At 39.1% G+C, this 26,881-nt stretch overlaps 1 protein-coding gene across 1 annotated transcript in view; it reads right to left on the bottom strand.

Moving 5' to 3' along the window:
- Window positions 1-23,635, bottom strand: part of EFCAB3 (EF-hand calcium binding domain 3) — a 30,724-nt gene extending 7,089 nt beyond the window's left edge. Inside the window, exons 1-7 of the mRNA XM_061176364.1 lie at window positions 23,547-23,635; window positions 21,112-21,188; window positions 13,222-13,365; window positions 11,671-11,742; window positions 10,469-10,589; window positions 4,189-4,382; window positions 3,655-3,839 (exon numbers count right to left, since the gene is read on the bottom strand). Of these exons, the coding sequence (XP_061032347.1) occupies window positions 3,655-3,839; window positions 4,189-4,382; window positions 10,469-10,589; window positions 11,671-11,742; window positions 13,222-13,365; window positions 21,112-21,188; window positions 23,547-23,620 (867 nt within the window). The 5' untranslated portion in view covers window positions 23,621-23,635. The remainder of the gene's footprint in view (window positions 1-3,654; window positions 3,840-4,188; window positions 4,383-10,468; window positions 10,590-11,670; window positions 11,743-13,221; window positions 13,366-21,111; window positions 21,189-23,546) is intronic.
- Between the last annotated feature and the right edge of the window lie 3,246 nt (window positions 23,636-26,881).

Below are 26,881 nucleotides of genomic sequence, written 5' to 3'. Positions count from 1 at the left end.
TCTCCCCCCCCACCCCCCACCAATCTTTTGCTAGCAGAAATGACCCTGTAATGAATTACCCTTTTATGGGTGGCATTTGGAATATGTGCAAGGATATCTGTGTATCTTAGGTGGTGTCCCAGGAGTGGAATTGCCAGGTCATGAAGGTGACAGAATATGCCACCCCCAAATATGCCACCCCCAAATATGCCACTTTGGCATAAGGATTATTTTGAGCTAAAGGCACTTGAAGAACAGCAGGTGTAAGAAGGGTACACTGAGTTCTCCTTTTTTTTCCCTAAATACAGGAGATAAACCCCCCCATATGGAAGATGTCCTCCCTATACCAGGAGGAAAGTAACATTCATATCATTAGGGACAAGGAGTCAAGGCAAAGAGAAACCTGTACAAATTTTGTTTTTTATTTTATTCTGTTTTTTATGATTTTTTACATTCTTATTTATTTTTTGGCCACACTGTGCAGCTTGTGGGATGTGGGATATTAGTCCCCCAACCAGGGATTGAACCCAGACCCTCAGCAGTAAGAGCATGGAGTCCTAACCACTGGACTGCCAGGGAATTTTTTATGATTTTAGAAAAGTATTTTATTCTTATGCAGTTACTCTTAACATACCTTATTAAACTAACCCTTATCTTCCTATTCACTTCTTCACCCACTTAACTACCCTAGCCCAAGCCTATTTGTCTGGACACTTATTCACAATTTACTACTCTGTCCATTTCAGTACATAAGTGTTCAATTCTAATTGCTTCTTTGGGTCTTCATTCTCCCAGGTACATGTAAAATTTAATAAAATGTGTTTGCTTTTCTCCATTTTAACTGCCTTATGTCAATTTAATTCTCAGGCCCTGCCAAAAACCTTAAGAGGGTAGAGGAGAAATTGTACCTCCCCTATAGTCAAAAGGAACGAGGTCTGTCATTTTGGTAAATATTACCAAATTTCCTCTGTAGAGGTTGAATCAATTTAAACTCGTATCTACAATTTAGGAGTGCCCCATATGTTTTTCAGCTTCTTGGTCTTGGGCAATCTAATATGGAAAGATAGTATCTCAGGGTAGGTTTAATTTGGATCTTTTATGAAGAGTGAGATTGAATATCTTTTCATGTTTCTGAAAACTGTTCATATCCTTTGCTCATTTTTAAAAAATTTATTTATTTATTTATTATTTTTGGCTGCGTTGGGTCTTCGTTGCTGCGCGCGGGCTTTCTCTACTTGCGGCAGTGGGGGCTACTCTTCCTTGTGGTGCTCGGGCTTCTCATTGCGGTGGCCTCTCCCGTTCCGGAGCATGGGCTCCAGGAGCGTGGGCTTCACTAGTTGCGGCACGCGGGCTCAAGCTGCTCTGTGGGATCTTCCAGGTGCAGGGCTCGAACCCGTGTCCCCTGCATTGGCAGGCGGATTCTTAACCACTGCGCCACCAGGGAAGCCCCTTTGCTCATTTTTATATAGGTTAGTTTTTTCTAATCAATTTGAAGCTCTTTGATGTATTAGAGAAGTTAGCTCTTTGTGTTATGTGTTGCAAATGTGACTTTTTTGGCCATGTAGGGATTTTTGATCTTGAAGTACTTGAATTAATATCTTTCTGTTAAAAATTACTTTTGTGTCATTGTTAGGAAGGCCTTCCCAGAGTTTCAGTATTTTAAAGATTTCTTTTATTCTCTTCCTCTTTCCATTTTTTCCTTTTACCTATATATCTTTGATCCATTTGGAATTTGTGGAAGGTGTAAGTTATGCATCTCAATTTTTTTTCTCAGATGGCTACCTAGTACACTGTTTATTGAACAATCTATCTTTTCCATGTTGTATTGAAATGTCACTTTTTTTTTTGATTTGATTTGTTTAATTTATTTAGTTTTGGCTGCGTTGGGTCTTCGTTGCTGCGCACGGGCTTTCTCTAGTTGCAGTGAGCAGGGGCTACTCTTCATTGCGGTGCGTGGGCTTCTCATTGCGGTGGCTTCTCTTGTTGTGGAGCATGGGCTCTAGGCACACGGGCTTCAGTAGTTGTGGCACGCAGGCTCAGTAGTTGTGGCTCGCAGGCTCTAGAGCACAGGCTCAGTAGTTGTGGCGCACGGGCTTAGTTGCTCCGCGGCATGTGGGATCTTCCCCGACCAGGGCACGAACCTGTGTCTCCTGCATTGGCAGGCGGATTCTTAACCACTGTGCCACCAGGGGAGTCCCAGAAATGTCACATTTTTAAAAAATTAAAATTCTCTGTATATTTTTATCTATTTTTGGATTTTGTATTTTGTTCTTTGGATCTATTAATTTGACAATAGCTCCACTATTTTAATTATTGAGACTTTTAAATATGCCTTAATATTTAGTAAAGTTACTCCCTGTGTTCATTAAGTTTTTCTTCCAGATTACTCTGACTGTTCTTATTTTTTGTGTATGAACAAGATTATTTAGTTATAAAAATCCTTTGGGTAAATTCAAAAAATCACATTAAAGTTATAGATCAAGCAAGAAAGAACATCTTTATGATGTCAAACATTTTAAATTGAGAACATGGTCTGCCTTTCTGTTTGTTCACATTTTCTTCTGGGTCCTTTAGGAGCATCTTAACCATTTCTTTATACAGATATTTTATATTTCCTAAGTAATCTCTAGGAGTTTTATCTCTTCTGTTACTATTTTAAATGAGGTCATTTTATCTTCTTATGTCTTCTAACTGGTTCTAACTGGTGGTTGTTTCTGTTGCGCCAGGGGACTCCTCCTTTCACTAAAAGGGCAGCCCTTCCAGATTCTGGTTTTGTAGAGGTTTCAGTCCTAGCTGCTCACCTACAGGGTCCATATCTCCTGACCCTGAACAGTCATCAAAACCCCAACCCCTTAGGGAGGGTGGGAGGGAGGGAGACGCAAGAGGGAAGAGATATGGGGACATATGTATATGTATAACTGATTCACTTTGTTATAAAGCAGAAACTAACACACCATTGTAAACCAGTTATACTCCAATAAAGATGTTAAAAAAAAAAAAAAGACATGAAAAAAAATTTTTTAAATAAATAAATAAATATTCATTCCCACTGGGGAAAAAAAACACAAAACCCCAACCCCTAACCATCAGGGCCTAGATCCATATGAAGGATCCAGATCCATGTGAAGCCCCATGAGGGCTTCACCTCTCACCTCTCCCTCAGCCACTCACAGGGTCATTTATGAACATACCATTCTAGCCTTAGGTTCTCTCTTCTTTCTGAAACAAAGAGGTCCCTTTCTTTTGAATGCATTTTTATATGTCACTTTATTTCATTTGGTATTTTTATGTGGTCACATGAGTCTGTGTGATGGGTTGGGCATGGTGAGTGAGTAGATTGGTGGGGTAGTGTTCATGTTAGCTCAGTTACTTTCATTCTGAAACTTGAAAGTTCCATTTCTTGGTTTCTAATTGACATTTATTGTATATTAGATTAGATGTTGTAATGGACTAGATTAGAATGCTAATATTATGTATTTTCAGTAAGTTTAACTATTTGTTGAAATTAAATGAAATATTCATACCTGGGCTTTAAATTTAGGAACATGGCTATGGAATCTGGTTTGAAATATCATGACTGAAAATATTTGTCATTAAAAAGCACATTACTAGTTCTGTTAAGTTAGAACTTAAACACCTGAGTATTTAACTGATATGACATAATCTAAATCTCACCTGTGTTTTCCAGTCTTTTTTATGGAAAAAATAGTTCTCAAAGAAATTCAGAGGCTCCTTTCTCCTTAGCATTTTAAATTTCTGTATGTCTTTGAATGGCTTTCCCATCACCACCCCATCCACATTAGGAAACAGTGGAAAGATGGGTATTTTTGAATATGGGCTATCTGAAGGAGGACTGCATCCTAAGAAGATAAAAACTGGTATCACAAATAATGTAAGAAGAAATTCACATAAAAGACATACATGTGGTACCTATTTTGCTCTTTGTCTATTCATCTCCTCAGGGGCCATGCCACCCCTTCTTCACTCTCCTGCTCCTACCACCCACGCATCCACAGACTTTCAGCTTCATACAGGTGTCTGGGGATTCAGGTACATTTGCTTTCAAATGATATCTGTGTGACAGAGACCAGACACTCAGAATAGGCTGTGGCCCTACTCTTAAAGCACTTGGCATCTAGTATTTATTTCTGACTAGTAATATACAAATAAATCCTTTACAACAGTGGGGAGAGGACAAATGGCTCTTACTCTTGAGCTCTTCAAGAAATTTAAATACATCCTTTTCTTTCATTATTGCAATCCGGGCAGCATTAGCAAAGGCGGCCGTGCTTGAGCTTGGAGGTGTGCGTATGTCTGGCTTAAATCTCCTTTTTCCATAACCCGTAGCATAAGGGCTCCACACCATTTCCGAGGTGGTTTCCTGGAATTTTCTTCGGAAATAGCTAGGAAAAAAAAAAGTAATTCAGAGGTGGTTAAAAAGTGCTACAGTCCTACTGAAAAAAAGTGCCATAGTCCTACTGAAAAAAAGTGCCTGAGTGTTGGACAGAAAGAAAAAAAAGTCAAGTTGCAAGTTATATATGCTGAATGCATTCATTTTAAATTTAATTTGTATATTCATTCAATATTATTTATTGAGGGCTTGTTTCTGTGACATTTATAGAACATTTACTGATATTTTCCACAGGCCATTTAATTACTTTATATATGCAGTCCCTGGGCTTTGCCTTCCTTCCTCTTCCCCAAGACTTCCCAGTCTTGTCTAGAAAAATACCTATCGATTATGATCCATGTTAGGTTGCTTCTACGTCTTGGCTATTGTAAATAGCGCTGCAATGAACACTGGGGTGCATGTATCTTTTTGAACCATGTTTTTCTCCGGATATATGCCCAGGAGTGGGATTGCTGGGTCATATGGTAGCTCTGTTTTTAGTTTCTTTAGGAACCTCCATACTGTCCTCCATAGTGGCTGTATCAGTTTACATTCCCATCAGCAGTGTAGGAGGGTTCCTTTTTCCCCACACCCTCTCCAGCATTTATTGTTTGTAGACTTTTTGATGATGGCCATTCTGACTGGTGTGAGGTGATAATTTACTGTAGTTTTGATTTGCATTTCTCTAATAATTAGCAATGTTGAGCATCTTTTCATGTGCCTCTTGGCCATCTGTATGCCTTCTTTGGAGAAATGTCTATTTAGGTCTTCTGCCCATTTTTGATCGGGTTGTTTGTTTGTTTGTTTTGATATTGAGCCACAAACTAGGGTCCTTCCCTAGCCTTGAACCCATCCACTCACAATGTTCTCACTCGCCTCTGAATATAGAATAATAGTCGTTTCTCTCAGTGTAATTTACTTCCTACTAGGTTCTTTAAGGCTCACCTTTCCTTTCCTTCACAATATTCTCTGCAGACTCTATGGCTCTGGGTGTGGTCCTCAAATCAGCAGCAGCAGCAGCACTGAGAACTTGTTAGAAATACAAATTCTTGGGTCTCACACAAAACTCCTGAATCAGAAACCCTGGGGCCCAGCGATGTGTTTTGACAATCGCTCCAGGTGATAATGATGAGTGCCCAAGTTAGAAAACTGTTGGTGTAGTATAGACTCTCTCCCTTCCCTGAGACTCTAATCTTTGTTTGATGATTATATACCAGGTTATATTTATAACTGTTTCCTTTCCTCCCTCCCTTCCTTTCCTCCTGTTTTAATCTTTCTTTAGTAACACAGGTTTTCCTTAAATATCTCTTGATCCTTGGATGTCTATTCATACTTAAGAGTGAGAGGAAACACTCTTTTTTTTTGAATTTTTGAATTTTATTTTATTTATTTTTTATACAGCAGGTTCTTATTAGTTATCTATTTTATACATATTAGTGTATATATGTCAATTCCAATCTCCCAATTCATCCCACCACCACCACCCCCCCGCCACTTTCCCCCCTTGGTGTCCATACGTTTGTTCTCTACATGTGTGTCTCTATTTCTGCCCTGCAAACCGGTTCATCTGTGCCATTTTTCTAGATTCCACATATGTGCATTAATATACGATATTTGTTTTTCTCTTTCTGTCTTCAATCTGTATGACAGTCTCTAGATCCATCCATGTCTCTACAAGTGACCCAATTTCGTTTCTTTTTATGGCTGAGTAATATTCCATTGTGTATATGTACCACATCTTCTTTATCCATTCATCTGTCTATGGGCATTTAGGTTGCTTCCATGACCTGGCTATTGTAAACAGTGATGCAATGAACATTGGGGTGCATGTGTCTTTTTGAATTATGGTTTTCTCTGGGTATATGCCCAGTAGTGGGATTGCTGGGTCATATGGTAATTCTATTTTTAGTTTTTTAAGGAACCTCCATACTGTTCTCCATAGTGGTTGTATCAATTTACATTCCCACCAATAGTGCAAGAGGGTTCCTTTTTCTCCACACCCTCTCCAGAATTTTTTTTTTTAACTGTCTTAACATCTTTATTGGAGTATAATTGCTCTGCAATGGTGTGTTAGTTTCTGCTTTATAACAAAGTTCCAGCATTTGTTGTTTGTAGATTTTCTGATGATGCCCATTCTAACTGGTGTGAGGTGATACCTCATTGTAGTTTTGATTTGCATTTCTCTAATGATTAGCGATGTTGAGCAGCTTTTCATGTGCTTCTTGGCCATCTGTATGTCTTCTTTGGAAAAATGTCTATTTAGGTCTTCTGCCCATGTTTTCTTTGGGTTTTTTGTTTTTTTAAATATTGAGCTGCATGAACTGTTTATATATTTTGGAGATTAATCCTTTGTCCATTGATCCATTTGCAAATATTTTCTCCCATTCTGAGGGTTGTCTTTTCATCTTGTTTGTAGTTTCCTTTGCTGTTCAAAAGCTTTTAAGTTTCATTAGGTCCCATTTGTTTATTTTTGTTCTTATTTCCATTACTCTAGGAGTTGGGTCAAAAAAGATCTTGCTGTGATTTATGTAATAGAGTGTTCTGAATATGTTTTCCTCCAAGAGTTTTATAGTGTCTGGTCTTACGCTTAGGTCTTTAATCCATTTTGAGTTTATTTTTGTGTATGGTGTTAGGGAGTGTTCTAATTTCATTCTTTTACATGTAGCTGTCCAGTTTTCCCAGCACCACTTATTGAAGAGACTGTCTTTTCTCCATTGCATATCCTTGCCTCCTTTGTCATAGATTCATTGACCTGGTGTGTGGGTTTATCTCTGGGCTTTCTATCCTGTTCCATTGATCTATATTTCTGTTTTTGTGCCAGTACCATATCGTCTTGATTACTGTAGCTTTGTAGTATAGTCTGAAGTCAGGCAGTCTGATTCCTCCAGCTCCATTTTTTTTCCCTCAAGATTGCTTTGGCTATTCGGGGTCTTTTGTGTCTCCATACAAATTTTAAGATTTTTATTCTAGTTCTGTAAAAAATGCCACTGGTAATTTGACAGGGATTGCATTGAATCTATAGACTGCTTTGGGTAGTATAGTCATTTTCATAATGTTGATTCTTCCAATCCAAGAACATGGTATATCTCTCCATCTGTTTGTGTCATCTTTAATTTCTTTCATCAGTGTCTTATAGTTTTCTGAGTACAGGTCTTTTACCTCCTTAGGTAGGTTTATTCCTAGGTATTTTATTCTTTTTGTTGAATGGTGAATGGGATTGTTTCCTTAATTTCTCTTTCTGATCTTTCGTTGTTAGTGTATAGGAATGTAAGAGATTTCTGTGCATTAATTTTGCATCCTGCAACTTTACCAAAATCATTGATTAGCTCTAGTAGTTTTCTGGTGGCATCTTTAGGATTCTCTATGTATTGTATCATGTCATCTGCAAACAGTGACAGTTTTACTTCTTCTTTTCCAATTTCTATTCCTTTTATTTCTTTTTCTTCTGATTGCCGTGGCTAGGACTTCCAAAACTATGTTGAATAATAGTGGCGAGAGTGGACATCCTTGTCTTGTTCCTGATCTTAGAGGAAATGCTTTCAGTTTTTCACCATTGAGAATGATGTTTGCTGTGGGTTTGTCGTACATTGCCTTTATGATGTTGAGGTAGGTTCCCTCTATGCCCACTTTCTGGAGAGTTTTTATCATAAATGGGTGTTGAATTTTATCAAAAGATTTTTCTGCATCTATTGAGATGATCATATGATTTTTATTCTTCACTTTGTTAATATGGTGTATCACATTGATTGATTTGCGTATATTGAAGAATCCTTGCATCCCTGGGATAAATCCCACTTGATCATGGTGTATGATCTTTTTAATGTGTTGTTGGATTCTGTTTTCTAGTATTTTGTTGAGGATTTTTGCATCTATATTCATCAGTGATATTGGTCTGTAATTTTCTTTTTTTGTAGTATCTCTGTCTGGTTTTTGTATCAGGGTGATGGTGGCCTTGTAGAATGAGTTTGGGAGTGTTCCTTCCTCTGCAGTTTTTTGGAAGAGTTTAAGAAGGATGGGTGTTAGCTCTTCTCTAAATGTTTGATAGAATTCACCTGTGAAGGGCTTCCCTGGTGGCGCAGTGGTTGAGAATCTGCCTGCCAATGCAGGGGACACGGGTTCGAGTCCTGGTCTGGGAAGATCCCACATGCCGCGGAGCAACTGGGCCCGTGAGCCACAATTACTGAGCCTGCGCGTCTGGAGCCTGTGCTCCGCAACAGGAGAGGCTGCGATAGTGAGAGGCCCGCGCACCGCGATGAAGAGTGGCCCCCACTTGCCACAACTGGAGAAAGCCCTCGCACAGAAACGAAGACCCAGCACAGCCATAAATAAATAAATAAAAAGCGGTTATATTAAAAAAAAAAAGAATTCACCTGTGAAGCCATCTAGTCCTGGACTTTTGTTTGTTGGAAGATTATTTTTAAATTAATTATTTATTTATTTATTTGGCTGCGTTGGGTCTTTGTTGTTGCATACGGGCTTTCTCTAGTTGCAGCGAGTGGGGGCTACTCTTCGTTGCGATGCGCGGGCTTCTCATTGTGGTGGCTTCTCTCTTTGTGGAGCACAGGCTCTAGGTACGCGGGCTTCAGTAGTTGCAGCTTGTGGGCTCTACAGCACAGGCTCAGTAGTTGTGGCGCACGGGCTTAGTTGCTCCGCGGCATGTGGGATCTTCCTGGACCAGGGAATGAACCCGTGTCCCCTGCATTGGCAGGAGGATCCTTAACCACTGTGCCACCAGGTAAGTCCCTTCTTTCCATTTATATTTTAAGCTCCTTAAATGCAAATGCCACCTATTAAATACTTCTGATCTCCTTAGGAACCAGGTATATGATAAGTAACTACCACAACCATAATAACAATAAAAACACCAACATCTGCTAACATTTCCTGAGCAATTACTGGATATAAGCAGCAATACAAGGAGGTGGAGAAGAGCATGGTTTCTAGAACCAGACAGTTTGTGCTAAAATCTAGGCACCCCTACCCCTTTGGGCAGATTACTTAACTGACCTGTGCTTTAGCTTTTTTAATCTGTAAAGTGGGGATGATAGGGCATATCAGTAGGTGAGGATTAAAATAAATAACGTGTGTATTCTATGCTTATTCTAGTTACTTTCACATAATAATAATAGCTAACATTTATTGAGCTCTTATGATGTGCTGAGCACTTTACCTGCATTATCACATATCCTCACAATTTCCCTATAATCGTGTTATGGGTATTATTATTCTCATTTTATAGATGAGGAAACTGAGGCTGAATGGTTAAGGAATGTGCCAAATTTGTGTACCAACAGCAGGCATTTAGTACACGTATTTGACTTGGAATGAAGTGTGGAATGTTGTGCCCCCTCTGCTCCACATCTGACCGAGGTATAGGACAGTATAGAGAGATTACCTGCTGAGGAGCAGAAGGATATTTTACACTGTTGGTGGCATTCTGTATTTTTAAGTCTCTCTAAGTGGGATAGTAGAATGCTTTGAGAGAGTAAGAGTTGAAAAGACTGATAACAGAAACATTTAATTTTTGTAATACAATGATAGACATAGATTGAGGAAATGTATCTTTAGTGATATTTGCTGGAATAAACACATTTGGGTGTGAGAATGTTTCCTTATCCTCTATTCTCAAGTCTAATTCTGGCTCTGCTCCAGTCCAAAGACTACTTTGGGAAGTATGAAATTGCTGTACCTCATCCCAAAGGACCTTTTGACAGCCCCTGGTAGATCCAGTGTGAATGGGAGTATCTTATATTCAAACTAGATTTCCAAGCTCACCCAAAATCATTCCTGGAAAAGTCTCATTCCTCTGGGATTCTCTAGCCTAGGGTAGGAGAAGCTGAACTTTTTTGGCTGTCTTAGGCTTTCATGGGGCACTGAGATCGTCTGAATCAACCTTGCAATTTCAGAACTAGGCAGTGCAGTGAGGATGAAGGAATACGGTCTCATGTTGTGGCACATGACTATTTATTTGCCTATACACCTTCTCCTTTGTTTTGGAGCAGATCCGTGGAGTAGGATGTTAGGGAGAGGTGGCTGCCTTGTTAATATCCTCATAAATGCTGCCGAGAAGGTTGTTTTTGTTCTTTCTTTGCCACCTACCTTACTATTTCCATTATAGCCTTTCTGGGTAAGGCTGAAGTCTCTACAAGCTTTGATAGGATTTCAAACAATAGGATCCCTGGGTTGCCAGCTAAATCTAAACAGCTCTCCGTTTCTGGAACTGTGGAGGGGAAAAAAAAATTCAAAATGACTTCTGAAAAAAAATCTATCATAAAAAGGATTAAAGTGACAGTTGTATTACTGTACATACAATATTAATACCAAGTCAAGAACAGAAACTTATAGAAAAACATCCAAAGTCTGTTCTATTTGGTAAAAAGGTCATTTTGATTACTGAACAGACAAAATAATCATGGAATTTTAAATGAAACACTTTTAGTTCAGTGACTTCTAAGTAAATACAGTAATACATTTAACATAAACATGAATTATGTGTTAAGGACTATTGTTCTGTTCTTCTATGTAAAGGAATTGTTGATAAACATACTTCTGGTGTGCAGGCAAACCCTTGTTACTATAGTGATACTTGAAACAGTAACTTCTGTTTATACTAAAACAGTTCATAGCTTATGAAAGGATGTATTTTTCAAAACTGTATACAATATTTGGAATTTGGAATGCATTCATCCTAGAAGACATGATATGAATAGGGTTAGATTTTCCAAGGCAGCTTGTTAAATTCATAAACAAACTGTTAGAGGACTAACAGCAATAATTTGAGTACCTCCACTTCATTATACCCTTGTGTGAGAACATGCTCTCGAACCTCCAGCAGACTGTCCAGCCCTCACACCGAGGGCAGAGGCTTCACCAGGGTGAGGAAGATATTTTTCAGGAATAGTGAATTATCTATACCCAAATCTGCCTGAGAGAGAGAGAGCATTTTTCTTTTTCTAAAAAGATATTTTTTCTTCTGTAGGAGGAGTACCTCCCAAAGTAGCACAGGTACTGGTAAAGAATTAAAGTACTATAAAAGGTGACCAAAATTTTCTACACCACTGCCTGAGTGTTCTCATTGGAGTCCAAAAAGCAGTGTCTTCTGCAGAAGGACTTGATGCATTTAATTTAAAATTCTAAAACTGTATCACTTTCCTTAGCAAATTTTGTTTTAGAGAAGCAGTACAAAAGTAAATCACATCCCAGACTACACCTTCCTGATTGGAGACCTAAATGAATAATCTTTACAGTGCCATGAATTGCAACTAACCATCTGCTATCTATTCAGCAATATCTCTACTCACCCACAGCCTTAAGGAAGCGGTTGTTATCTGTTAGCACCTTTATAAAGTCTGAGAAATTCACCTTCCCATCTCCTGCAACAGAGATCTAAAGCTCAGAACAAGGATATATTTACCTTCCCACTTCACTCCCACCTCTATATTTCTATTATTAGAATATGCCAGAGTTTTACCCTGTTTCCTCTAAAATTAAAGGATAGCGAGTGCTATTAGAGTGTTTATGTTTCAATGAAAGAATAAAAATTTCGGTAGAGTTCGTGGAAACAAGTGACACTTTAATTAAATGGTGACTGACACACATGGGATGCTGCTGATTGAATGGGGCACTGGCAGGTGGGTGAGGAGAGGTGAGATGAGGTACTGTGCTGAATATATATTCCACACAACATACCAGCTTGGGCTACTAGTCACTAAATCAGTATATTCAAAGAACACATTACCTATATGCTTTAAAAATATCAATAAAAATGCTGTGGCATTTAAGATTCAATATAGGTGGGCTCTAATGATGGAAGGAAGATTTGTACTAAAATGATTCAAACAGAAACAAAGGGCTTGGATTTCCTTGGCAATGTAGGCAGATAGGGTAGGGGGTCCCAGAGGAAGAAAACTAGGCATAACTTTCTTGACATAAGAGAAGCCATTTTAGGCCTAAGCCATTTTGTCATCTAAGCCTGGCCACAGTGCTTGTCCTTGTAGAAGAATACGCCTCATAGTTCATGATTTTAAAGGAACAAAGAATGTAAGAACAAACTGGTATTACCAGGCCAGGAAAATAACTGAACCATATTGGAAATAATGTATCAGTTGTAAAGACTCCCAGTTCTGTTTTGAAGGTTGAGATTAGCCTGAAGCACATTCTTGAGCTGTTTTGCAGGATCCAAACCCCCTTGAGCACTCAACCTTTACCAGAATACCTAGAGCCTAAGGAATGATGCTGCTGACCTTTGCTGACCCTCATAACCTCAATCAACTAGAGCCTGGACTCTGTCAACCTTTGCCCCAATTCTATGCTGAATTCTCCTCTGCTCCAGCCCCTTCATGAATATGCATGCACCCTTAGCTTAAAACCTTCCCATTTTTGCTGTTTGGGGAGACACTGCTTTGGGAAAGATCCCCAGCGTTCTCCTTACTTGTTGCAAATAATAAATCCTTCCTTCTGCTCTTTGGCTTGGTTGTGTCTTTTCGCTCAACACCCACCAAGAGGCGAAGCCAGTTTTTGGGTAACAGTAACAGGTTATTTTTGAAATTGTCAATGCCTTTGTATCTGTTATTTCAAGGCACCCTCCAAAATGTACATTAGGACAAGTAATCTGAATTTGATATTAAATACGACAGTCACTTTTCGTTTCCACAGGCTTTTTCAAAGACTAGCCCATTTTGTAGCATTAATTTGATTTCATAACTTGTACACCGATAACTTTAAAGAGAAACACATATATGTGCTTTTGGCAAATGAATGAGGTTTACTTCTCATGTTTATGTAGTCTGAGAAAAAATATATATTTATAAAAATTTTTTATGAAAAAAATAATGACAAGTCAAAGTACTCACGATCAATATCAGCACATCTTAGTTCATTATAGACATCATGCTTGGTTAGATTCATTCCCAACTTAGCTAAAGTGCACATCATTCCATGTAAATCAATACAGCCAGTTTTATCCTTGTTAAAGAAGTTGTAGGCATCTTGGAAGGCTGGGGAAATGGAATTAGGTTAGGACAGTTATTTAAGAATAAATACATATTCTTATGGAACTAGAACAGATATTACCGTTGATTGGAGGTCATGTTCTGATAAACTATTTAGAGAAATTCGAGTATTTAGTAGACATTTCTTATAAAGGACAGTGTCCTTCCATGAGATTTGAACTAGAATAAACTAATTGGTGGAAAAGCAAATATGTAGGCAAAATGGCTCTTGAAGGATGTTCATACCCTAATTCCTGGAACCTGTGAATGTATTACTTTACATGACAAAAGGTATTTTGCAGATGTAATTAAGGTAGATTACCCTGGATTATCTGAATGAGTCCCTTATGAAGCAAGAGAGATGTGGCAGATGAAGTGAGAGATTCAAAGCAGGAGAAGGACTTGACTCATTGTTGCTGGTTTGAAGATGGAGAGGGCATGTGATGTGGAATGCAGGCAGCCTTAAAGGTCTGAGAGAGGCTCCCGGCTGACAGCCAGCAAGGAAGTGGGACCTCAGCCCTATACTGCAAGGAACTGCATTCTGCCAAAAACTTGAACAAGCTCAGAAGCAGATTCTCCTCCAGAGCCTCCAGATAAAAGGCCAAGCTGGTCAACACCTTCATTTCAGCCTTGTAAGACCCAGAGACGAGGGACCAGGTGAGCCCATCTGACTTCTGACTATCGATCTGTGAGGTCTGAATGTTTTGTACAGACTCAAAGTTTTTTGTTTTGTTTTGTTTTTAATTTTATTATTTATTTATTTATTTATTTAATTTTTGGCTGTGTTGGGTCTTCGTTTCTGTGCGAGGGCTTTCTCTGGTTGAGGCAAGCGGGGGCCACTCTTCATCGCGGTGCGCGGGCCTCTCACTATCGCGGCCTCTCTTGTTGCGGAGCACAGGCTCCAGACGCGCAGGCTCAGTAGTTGTGGCTCACGGGCCCAGTTGCTCTCCGGCATGTGGGATCCTCCCAGACCAGGGCTCGAACCCGTGTCCCCTGCATTGGCAGGCAGATTCTCAACCACTGCGCCACCAGGGAAGCCCTCAAAGCTTTTTTAAATAAATACTCAAGGCATTAACTGGAGCCAAAGTTAGACATGTATTTTCTAAAATTAGTAAATGAAGAGGTGAATCCAGAACAAGGTATTCTCCCAAATGGTACCAGTATAAAACATTTCATATCACATTCAAATTTTAGCATCTCTGTGTATAAGAATGATTAATTCTATAGAAATAAGATACCTGCCTTATATTTGTGTGAAAAGTTAACATCCTTCTCCCTTGATATAAGGCTGTCTTCTCTAGGGCTGGAACTATCTCTGACGTGTTTCTTTATTTCTCCCAGTATTTCTGGCCATGTAGTAGGCATTCATGCAGCTTAATCAACAAATTTTTATTGCACGCCTTCTATGTGCCAGGTGCTGCTATAACTGCCTAGGATACATTAGTGCACTAAACAGACAAAAACTCTGCCCTTATATAAGTGTAATAAATAGGTAAGATAGAGAGCATGTTAGAAGGTTAGAAGGTGGTAAGTGCTATGGAAAAAGAGAAAAAGTAATACAGGGTTGGGGGGGTTGGGATTTCTAGGGATTGAAGGATAGGTTGCTTGTATTAAAATGTAAGATTTGAGCAAAAACTTGAAAGGTGAGAGAGTGGATATCTGGAAGAAGAGAGGACTAGGCAGAGGGAAGAGCTAGAGCACAAAGGCCATAAGGGGAATGGGCCCGGCATGTTCCAGGAACAGCAAGAATGCTAGCGTGGCTGGAGCAGAGTGAGCAAGAGGAAAGGAGTAGGAGAGGTCAGAGAGGTAATATGTGTGTGGTTATGTTTTAAAATTTATTTTAACTTTTATTTCAGATTGGTTTTAGATGTAGTTGCAAAGATAGAACAGAGAGTTCCCTCACCCAGTTTCCCATAACATTAACATTTTACATTACTAAGGTACATTTGTCACATCAAAGAAGCCAACATTGGTGTAGTACTATTAACTAAACTGCAGACATTATTCGGATTTTACTGGTTTTTCCCTACACCCTTTTTCTGTCCAAGATCCCATCCAGGACACCATATTACAATTAGTCATCATGTTTTTTTAACCTCTTCTCTATAACAGTTTATCTGACTTTCCTTTTTTTCTGATACCTTTGCTAGTTTTTGTTTGTTTGTTTTTTTGGGTTTTTTTGGCTGCGTTGGGTCTTCGTTGCTGTGCGCGTGCTTTCTCTAGTTGCAGCGAACGGGGCCTACTCTTCCTTGAGGTGTGCAGGCTTCTCGTTGTGGTGGCTTCTCTTGTTGCGGAGCACGGGCTCTAGGCACGTGGGCTTCAGTAGTAGTGGCGCGTGGGCTCAGTAGTTATGGCTCGTGGGCTTAGTTGCTCTGTGGCATGTGGGATCTTCCCGGACCAGGGATCTAACCTGTGTTCCCTGCATTGGCAGGAGGATTCTTAGCCACTGCGCCACCAGGGAAGTCCTGCCCTTGTCAGTTTTGAGGAGTGTTGTTCAGGTACTTTGTAGAAGTCCTTCAATTTGGGTTTTTCTGATGTTCTTCTCATGGTTAGCCTGAGATTATGGGTTTTGGGGAGGAAGACCACAGAACTGAAGTGGTGTTATCATCATTATATTAAGGCTATCAACATGACTTATCACTGGTGATGGCAACCTTGATTAACTGGCTGAGGTAGTGCTTGTCAGATTTTTCCACTGTAAACTTCCTTCCTTCCTTTTTCATATTCTACTCTTTGGAAGCAAGTTGCTAAGGGTAGTCCAGACTCAAGGGACAGAGGGCTCAGGGGAATGGGGAATTAAGCTCTACCTCCTGGAGGAGATAATATCTACATACATTATTTGGAATTCTCTTGTAAGAGAGATTTGTCTCTTCTTCATTTAAAAAATTCAATCATGGGACTTCCCTGGTGGCGCAGTGGTTAAGAATCCGCCTGCCAATGCAGGGCACATGGGTTTGAGCCCTGGTCCAGGAAGATCCCACATGCCATGGAGCAGCTAAGCCCGTGCTCCACAACTACTGAGCCCACGTGCCACAACTACTGAAGCCCGTGCGCCTAAAGCCCAAGCTCCACAACAAGAGAAGCCACCGCAATGAAAAGCCTGTGCACCGCAACAAATAGTAGCCCCTGCTTGATGCAACTGGAGAAAGCCCGCATGCAGCAACGAAGACCCAACGCAGCCAAAAAAAAAAAAAAAAAAATTCAATCATTTATTTCTATCACTAGGGACTTATTGATATTTATTTTATACTTTGAGTTATAATCCAATACTATTCTATTTATTTTTGTTGTTCAAATTGTTCCAGCTTTGGCTGTTGTGAGCTCTTTCAGGTTCATTTCTGTATGTCCTTGACATGCTCTTGTCCTTTTGTATTTTGAGCATCTCCTTACTTTCTGGCACTGCAAAATATTCCAGGTTCATTTTGTATATTCTCTGCCAAAGCCCTAGAATCAGCCATTTATCCAAGGAACTCTGATTCTTTGATAGGAGACTGACATTGGAAGTCAAGATCTGGGGGTGTCAGTGCTTTTAAGTCCTCTCAGCAAACAGAGCTAGGAAATATATGCACATATACTAACCCATGTATACACACATATATTATTTCTTGATCTATCCATCTGCATCCATATTAAGTTAAACATGAGTTCACACTGATGTCTCACTCTAATCCAGTTCCACTGCTTCACTTTAGCCTTCTCCCCTTGTTTATCTGAAACTTCCCACTCCAACAGAGAGAAACCTGGCTCCCACCATCCACCATTGAGTCACTTATTTATTCAATCGTCGTATACATGTACAACAGTTTCAGAATTGTTAATCTATACCCCTATGAGAAACAACTTTACTAATTAGAGTATATTGTGTGTTGTTTATGTATAGCTCCTTTTGTGTTCAGTCTTAACAGTTTCTAGTCAAAATGTCGTTTTCAGAGTTACATAGGTCAGTGCCTCCCTCTCCCCGACCTGACTTATATTTTAACAGGATCGCTGTGGCTATTGTTAGAACAGACTTTTGTAAGGATTTGGGTAGAAGCAGGGAGACTAGCCTCAGGTAGGAGGCTATCGTGGGTAAGCAATAACAGTGCTTTAGACCAGGGTTGTAGCAGTAGAGGTGGTATAAATCTCGATATATTTTAAAGGTAGAGCCAATGAGATTTCCTGATGGATTTATTTTATTTATTTATTTTTTTAAATACACATTTCTTCATTTATTTATTTATTTATTTATTTATATTTTTGGCTGCATTGGGTCTTTGTTGCTGCACGCAGGCTTTCTCTAGTTGCTGCGAGCGGGGGCTACTCTTCGTTGTGGTGGGCGGGCTTCTCATTCTGGTGGCTTCTCTTGCTGTGGAGCAGGGGCTCTAGGCACGTAGGCTTCAGTAATTGTGGCACGCGGGCTCAGTAGTTGTGGCTTGCAGGCTCTAGAGCGCAGTCTCAGTAGTTGTGGTGCACGGGCTTAGTTGCTCCACAGCATGTGGGATCTTCCCTGACCAGGGCTCGAACCTGTGTCCCCTGCATTGGCAGGCGGATTGTTAACCACTGTGCCACCAGAGAAGTCCCTCCTGATGGATTTAGAGGTAGGGTGAGAACGAAGAGTCAAGGATGACTCCAGAGTTTTTCCAGAACAAGTGGAAGGATGAAATACCATTATCTGAGATGGGGAAGGCTATGGGTAGGTCAAATTTTAGAAGAGGCTGAGGGGAGGGGAGGATGGGGAGTTACTGGTTAATGGGTCTGGAGGTTCAGTTTGGGATGATGAAAAAGTTCTGGAGGTGGATGGTAGTGATGGTTAGAGGACAATGTGAACATATTTAATGCCACTGATCTGTGTGAACTCTTAAAAATGGTTAAAATTGTAATTTTTATGTTATGTATATTTTACTACAATAAAAAAAAAAGAGTAAGAGGAACATATTAGGAGTTCAGTTTGTTTTTTTTTTTTGGCCACGCCATGTGGCTTGCAGAATCTTAGTTCCCTGAACCTGGGCCCCCGGCAGCAGCAGCGTGGAGTCCTAACCACTGGACTGCCAGGGAATTTCCCAGGAGTTCAGTTTTTGACGTGTTGAGTTTGAGGTGTCTATTAGACATACAATTGGAGATGTCAGGTAGGCAGTTAGATATGAGTCTGGAGCTGGGGAGAGAGACCTGGCTGGACATATACATTTGGGAATTGTTGGCATATAGGTATTTAAAGCCTAAGACTAGATGAGATCACCACATGTGTGAGTGGGATGAAGAAGAGAAGAGGATCAAGGACTGAGCTCTGGGGTGGTCTAACATTAAGAGGAATCAGGAGAAAGGGAGAAACTAGCAAAAGAGACTGAGGAGTGACCAGTGAGGTAGGAAGAAAACAAGAACGTGTAAATATCTAGGAATGGGAAAAATAGTTTTGGAGACAATGAGTATAGACACCTCTTTCGGGGAATTTTTCTGCAAAGAGGAGCAAAGAAATTGTGTAGTAGCTGGAGGAGGAAATGAGGTCACAATATATTTCTTAGGGGAAATAATAGTAAATTTGTATGATAATAGGAATGATATAATAGAGAGTGAAAAAAATTGGTGTTGGAGAGGGGGGCACAGTTTCTTTGGTCATATCTTTGAATTTGAGAGAGGAGATGTGATCTAGTCCACAATGGAAGGATTGACTTTAGATAAAAGTATAAAGTTCATTTGTGGAAGAGGGAGGAGGGCAGAGTTTGTGGGTACAGATGCTGGTGGGGGTAGATATGGAAGTGGGAGTCTGTGGAAGTTCTATTCTGATTGCAGAATCAGAATTCTCTGATTATAAAGGGGTAGGAAGCAAGGATATCAGTTGAGAGTGAGGATGGTAGCAGATGTTGGGGATTTGGAGGTGTTCAATAAATATTTGTAAAATGAACAAATTAACCTCTCATAGTGCTTAATCCTCACGACGACCACATTTTCTAGTTTCTGTATTTGATGCTTTGATATCTGGGGCCTTGCTGATCCTGGAGGGCCTGCCCCTCCCATAACTAGCCAGTTCCTAGAGATAGTAAAAGATTTGCCTGTGAGTATGTTCTTCATATACAAACCAACCAATCCAGAGACCATATCCCCAGTCACCAACTGTCTTAGGCTCTTAAACTCTGGGCTACCGTTCCTCTGTCCTAATCACTGCAGGGCCAGGTATCAGACAACTAGGGACAGCCCTGAAACCCAGAGCTCACTGAAATGAGTTAACTAGCCAATCCTAAACCTGCTTATCCTGCCTTGTCTATTCCTTCCTGCAGAAACCAAACTAAGGCTCTTGCCCACTTCCCTCTACCCTTTGCCTTTTGACTGACTCCGGTGCTTCCCTCTTCATGGTGTGCTGTGTCTCTTACTTTTAGGGATCTCTGAGAATAAAATACTTCTTCCAGGACAGTTGTTTCTATGTCTGTATGTATAACAATACCTGATTAAAACAAATAGTGGGTACCCTTAAAGCACCAATGTATATTAATGTACTTCAGAAACCTTGAAGTTTTATAAAGCCATAAATTGTTATTATTAAGGCACTTAGTTCAATTTTACAGTGAAAAATGAAGTGCTGATCCTGACAATCTTTTGTGTTTCCCAAACCAGCTTTCCCAGCAATAAAGGTGTTTTTTTGATTCCTGTCTCTTGGAGGAATTTCTTAGTTGGTTCCAAACTTGGAGGGGTGAAGCATTAACCTTCTCAGAACCCAAACACAGCCATGCTTGATTTTTTTTTTTTAGTTTTTCTAGTGTGTCATGTTTTCCCTTTTCTCTGGGCCTTTGCAGATTCCACTCTTTCTTCCCAGAACACTCCCTTCTGTGCTCTTTGTCTGATTTACTCATTATTCAGCCTTCTCTGGGACTTCCCTCCTATCCTTACTGAGACTAAATTAGGACACTTTCTTTTATGCTCCTTTAACTCTATACTTTCCCTATCATAACTTGTGTCATGTTGTAATTTAAATGGTTCAATCAACAAATTCATGGTTTAACTCTCTTCCCTGTAAGACTTCCTATTAGGGCAGGGAACATGTCTGACCTGTGTTTTGCCTAGTACACTGTTGGCTTTAAGTAAGTATTTGTTGTTTGGATGAATGAACTGTAGCGAGGGTAGCTCATTTTATCATTATAATTTTTTTCTCTGACAAATCCTGGGACTTTAGTTGTGTTGATACTGCTTTGTTACTTAATTTCTATTTGATCTTGTATTTTTTCTTCTCCACACCACAAGTTCTCCTTTGAATAAAAATATTTGGCCAGGACTGTCTAAATTCTTGAAGATGTCTATTTGAAAGTAATCCCCCAGGACTTCCCTGGTGGTCCAGTGGGTAAGACTCCACGCTCCCAATGCAGGGGGCCCAGGTTCAATCCCTGGTTGGGGAACTAGTTACCGCATGCATGTGGCAACTAAGAGTCCACATGCTGCAACTAAGAAGTCCGCATGCTGCAACTAAGAAGTCTGCATGCCACAACTAAAGATCCCACATGCTGCAACTAAAGATCCCGCCTGCCGCAATGAAGATCCCACGTGCCGCAACTAAGACTTGGCACAGCCAATAAATAAATAAATAAATAAATAAATATTAAAAAAAGTAATCCACCTCCTTCCCACAAATTAGACATTGTATCATAAAATATAGATATTTTTTGCTTTTAAATAACAGAGTACTGTAGACAACCCTTGAAATCCCAGATCTCCCGTAAAGAAAAAAAAATGATCAGATACATTAAGGGGCTTTTGTTTATGCTTTCATTTTGGGATGGGTCTCATTACCTCGCATCTGTGAAGGGCTCAACTTCCTTTCTTTGTGCTGTAATTGGCTTGGCAGAGGTCCTGGTAAATCTTTATCCCTGAGAAAAGAGATACTTATTGAAACCAGCAAATATTAGTTCCCTTCATCAGTTTCTGCTGACTGGAGTGAGTGTAAGCATCAAAATATATCCAGAGTCACACCACCTAAGGGCCCTGTTACTGTCAATTGCCAGTAGCTACAGGATGGACAGTGATGTTGGCCACGGAGGTCCACCTCTCCCCTATACTTGCCCATCAACCTTACCCCCTTAAAAAATCTGATTTCTCCTATGTTACAAAAGAGGAAGCTGAGGCTCAGAGGGATTAAGTAACTTGTCCCGAGTCACACAGCTAATAACTGGAAGCCCTGGGATTCAAATCCAGGTTTATTTGTTGCCAAAGTTGAAGAATATAAGCCTCACACTATTCCTATTGTTAGAAATATAAGTTGTTTCAAATTTTTAACTAGTTTAAATAATCTTATGGTGAATATACTTATAGTGAAATTTTGTATTCACATTTATTTTACAACTTTGCCAAATTGTATTTTTACCTGCATATGAGAGAGAGAGAGCGGTAGATCGATCTCTTTCTCTCTCTCTCCCTCTCTCTCTCTCTCTCTGTCTCGATGTCTCTATATCAACCATATCTATCTATCTCTCATCAAGAGAGAAAAGTTCTGGAAAGTTTGGAACCCTAGGTGACCTTTTATTTCCTCAGGAAAATAAAATCTGGAAAAAGAGGAAAATATTAATACTTTGGGGATATTTTGTATATATCTGCAGCAATTTATTAGTTTAGGAACATAAAAATGTATTATGCAAAACTGGGTTTACTTATAATATGGTAATTTAATAGTAAATTTATAATAATCATAATTTTATGGATTAATTTTATTGAAAATACATTTAGTTTTGATACTAGTAGAACTAAAAGTTTTAAGAAATATGTCATCTCTTAGTTTTTGTGCTTTTACAAGAAGCAATTAAAAAAGTAAAACTATAAGAAATACTAAACATGGTAGTTAAATTAAAAAATTATAGTTTATGAATTTCGTATCCTCTACAGTGTCTACTAGATTTAGCCCATTTTTAAAGAGGATCTGGTAAAATAGGAGGTGAAATGCACCATTCTCAATTTTTCTGACACAGAATTTGATCTAATTAGTCTTATTTTTCTCAGCTTTTACTAACATTGATATCTTCTAGTGTTTGCTTTTCAGTACCAACTTGATGCCTTTACTCAGATTGGTTATTTTATATTTGTTGTATTTCTAAATATAAACAGATTTCTTTTGCATGATATAAAAGATGCAGTGGGTGGAGAAATATGAAGTTCTCAAGAAGCAAGAAGAAAGTAGAAGCCCAGGCAATGTAAGTTCTTTATTAGCTACGTTTAAAAAACCATACTCTTGGCAGAATTTCAAATCTTATCTTGGATCAAACATGGGAAATAGTTTTTTTATTTTACAGTGTTTCAAAGGTTCAAAGAACTTTAGATTTGGAATGAACCCAGTCTAGCCTCTCATCTCATGTAGGAATTCCCTCTACATGTGGTATTATCTAGTCTTTGCCTGACTACTTTCAGTGACAAGGAAGTCACTACTTCGAAAGATAGTTCGTGATGAAGGGTAAGGGAACAATGAGATCAAGGGATTTGGCTGCTATAAGGTTATCTTACCCACATCCTGATAAAAAAAGTCTGTAATATATTCCTGTAGAATGGCATAGTCAAGGGCACTAGGAGAAATACTCTCAAAGTGGCAAAGAAAATGGATAATTGTGAGAGAGGAGAGAGGCTTTTCTTCTTATGATCTGATAAAATTTGCATCAGGCTTTCATTTTCAGTCATTAGTGGCTACTGTTTATTGGAATTTGTAGTTATCAGATTGAGAAAAAGCTATTGTTAATGTCACAGGCAAACCTCCCTTCCCAATTTTAGCTCAAGGTCAGTCATAGCTAATTTATCAGATTTCATTTTACTGGACATTTTTGAGCTACATACTCTTTCTCTATATTCTGACGCTTAGGGGTTTATGATCCTCTAAGTTTATTCTCCTTTAAACTGGCACTTGAAATGTCTTAATGTGTAACTGACAACTCCTTTAGCCTTCTGACAACCTTCTTCTTCTGGGGTATTCTGTCCTCTCACACAAAAATAGCCTCCCATTTGGGAGAATAGGAAGGAGAACTCTTTGTTTCTCTAATCAAAAAGTATATATATATATCTTTCTTTTCATAAAAAAATCTTTATCTTCAATTCAGATGTTTTGTTTTATAATTAACTTTGTCACAGAATAGATATTTGAGAACATTCTAACTTGTTTCATTATAGCCTTTATGAGTATTTAATATATTCATCACCTTAATAATTCTTTATCTTAATATATTGATCACCTTAATAAATTCATTACTTACCTCTTGCCATGGAAGTTGGGTACTTTTGTTGAAGGATTCAGTTTAAGTTTTGCTTTAATATCAGAAACTGCCATGTGTCCAGTAACTCTGTCTGGAATTCAGAAGATACAGTTAAGGATCAAATCACAGATTAATTTGTTTATATTCTTTTACAACTTTCCCAGCTCGAGACCTGGAGTTTGAAGTCCAGGGCCTCATGGAATGGAAATATGTGCAAATGCAAGTTAGAGGTATGTGCAAAGTTGGAGGGCCATGTGGACGGGTCCCTGTACTATCCCAAGATCTCTAAGCAAAACTTCTTGCCATTGCTCCTCCTGCAAATAGTATCATTCTGATCCTATATAAAAATAAATGGTAAAGCATTCTGCAAATATGTAGAAAAAGTTATTTAAAGACAAAATTTATTTTTAAAATGTGTTTTTCATCTCATAATTGACAGAGAATAAAATGTTATAGCATTTGCAAAACATTTACCTAATTGTTTATATCTTGGATAGCTGCCTGGTAGTAAGTAGATTTTCCCAGGGTTTCCTTCTGGGAGGTCCACCCCTGCCCTATCAGTTCTTATGAACCCACTGGTCTTTTTTAAAAATAAGAATAGGGGTGGGATATAATGCTGTTTTGCTACCTTAGATCCCCCTGAATGGACTATTAACCACTAAGGACCCCTTAGTCCTTCCTTTCTACTTCTGCATAGTTTAAGAATCAGGACCTATGGACCAGAAGCTGGGTTGGTAGGGCTTCTCCCTTTTATTGTTGGTCTTATCGCTCTAATTATCTTTTTTTAATATAAATTTATTTATTTACATATATATTTATTTTTGGCTGCATTGGGTCTTTGTTGTTGTGCATGGGCTTTCTCTAGTTGCAGCAAGCAGGGGCTACTCTTTGTTGTGGTGCGCGGGCTTCTCATTGCGGTGGCTTCTCTTGTTGCGGAGCACGGGCTCTAAGCACATGGGCTTAAGCAGTTGTGGTGCTCAGTAGTTATGGCGCGTGAGCTCAGTAGTTGTGGCTCGTGGGCTCTAGAGCGCAGGCTCGGTAGTTGTGGCACACGGGCTTAGTTGCTCTGCAGCATGTGGGATCTTCCCGGCCCAGGGCTCGAACCTGTGTCTCCTGCACTGGCAGGCGGGTTCTTAACCACTGTACCACCAGGGAAGTCCTCTAATTATCTTTTTAATATATAGAGTGTATTAAGTAGTTCACTGACAAGAAAACTGGGTTGCTGACTTAGGAACAGCAGACAATCATACACTATTAAACCATGAAGAAAAAGTCTCTGAATGTTTGATTAGAGTTCAGTCAATTTTCCTAAGTCTTTACCTCAGACTCGAAAACAGTTGCTTCTAAACAACTCAATTACATGTGCTCCAAATCTGGAAACCTACCACAGAGCTGGGAACTCTGGAGAGGCTCGACAATGTAGGCAGTTGAAAGGTGCTGTGAAATCATCCTCATGGCTCAAAATAATCATTACTTTAAAAAAACTACCTTCAATCTCTCACTGAGATGATAGATTCAAAAAAAAAAAAAGGACTCCTTGTAGATTCCTACAAAACCTGGATATTTACCTACTTCTAAGTGGTGCTACTTTACAACTTCCGGGCTTCAGTCAGATCAAGGATCCAATAAAGGGTTTGTTCCATCACACAACTGTGACCTCATTCACTTCTCAGGCTCAGGTCCAGGTAAGAATGACCCACAAGCTCCTTCCAGCTTTAGAGTAACTGTGATTTCAATGTGGTTCATTCGGCACCCTCAGGGTATGTGTGGGTATGAGTTACAGAATCAGAATATTTTGACACTGATTGGATTTCGGGGAAGGGGAAGTTTTTTTTAAAATTCTGTATTAATATATTTTCATGTTAAACATTGGTGAATTGAAAGTTGTTGAAGTAAAAAATTTTACCCAGTTCCCTTGGTTGAATGCTGATTAGGAACCATTTCATTGTTTACATCCAGAAAGAAGGAAAAATCAAACTCTCACAGGTTTTAGTCTATAGTGTTATCAAAAAGAGTGATTTTAAAAGAGCAATTAAGGAAAGTATTATGATTGTTTTAATCAGAAATTTTCAAGATCTGACAGGTCTCATGGTATTTAAATCATCTAAGCACAGAAGTTAGGAGTGTCTCTAGTCTTCATGATGGCTAAGCACAGATACCTCTGGCAGCAAAGGCTTAGCTTGAGCCCCCCAAGTTGTTTCAGGCTTCACTTGTTAGCTGCAATTCTACAGATTTTCTATTCCTGCTCTGGGGGATTTATTTATTATGTGCATAATTTGACTTTTCCCTAGTCTGTCCAAACTTGGTATATTACCTTTCATTCTGGCTAGGGATACAGAGGAAAGAAAGGGAAGGTTTAATTTACAAATTAAACAAATATTTAATTAGGGCCTACTATGTTAGGGGCTACCAAGACTTAAAATGAAGTTAATGACCACCATTCTACTTTCTGTTTCTATGAATTTGACTACTCTGGGAACCTCATATAAGTAGAATCATACAGTATTTGTGACTTGCATATTTCACTTAGCATAGTATCCTCAAGGTTCATCCATGTTGTATCATGTATCAGAATTTCCTTCCTTTTTAAGGATGAATAATATTGCATTATATGTACCACATTTTACTCATTTATCTGTTGATGGACACTTGGGTTGCTTCCACCTTTTGGCTATCATAAATAATGTTGCTGTGACACATTGGTGTACAAATATCTCTTCAAGACCCTGCTTTCAATCTTTTGCATATACACCAGAAGTGGAATTGCTGGATCACATGGTAATTCTATTTTTAATGTTTTGAAGAAATATTGTTTTCCATAGTGGCCACCATTTTACATTCCAACCAACAGTGCATAAGAGTTCTAATTTCTCCACATCCTTACAATACTTGTTGTTTTCTGTTTGATAGTAGCCACCCTGATAGGTATGTGGTAATATATCATTGTGGTTTTGATTTGCGTTTTCCTAACGATTAGTGATTTTGAGTGTCTTTTTATAAGCTTGTTGGTTATTGTATATCTACTGTAGAAACATGTCTATTCAAGTCTTTTGCCCACTTTTTATCACTTGTTGTTGTTGTTGTTACTGAGTTATGGGAGTTCTTTATATATTCTGGATATTAATCCCTTATTAGATATGTGATTTGCAAATGTTTTCTTTCTGTAAGTTGCCTTTTCACTCTGTTGTGTTCTTTGTTACCTACGCTTTTGGTGTCATTTCCAAGAAATCATTGCCAAACCCAATGTCATGAAGCTTTTCTCCTATGTTTTCTTCTAAGAGTTTTAGGTTTTGTGTGTAGGGAGAAGTAGAATTTTAACACGTAGCATGTAGCTC

The sequence above is a fragment of the Eubalaena glacialis genome, chromosome 19 (assembly GCF_028564815.1).
Source record: "Eubalaena glacialis isolate mEubGla1 chromosome 19, mEubGla1.1.hap2.+ XY, whole genome shotgun sequence".
In the NCBI taxonomy this organism is placed as follows: Eukaryota; Metazoa; Chordata; class Mammalia; order Artiodactyla; family Balaenidae; genus Eubalaena; species Eubalaena glacialis.
The sequence above is the reverse complement of the archived record's forward strand: the minus strand, read 5'-3'. Positions and strand labels throughout refer to the sequence as shown.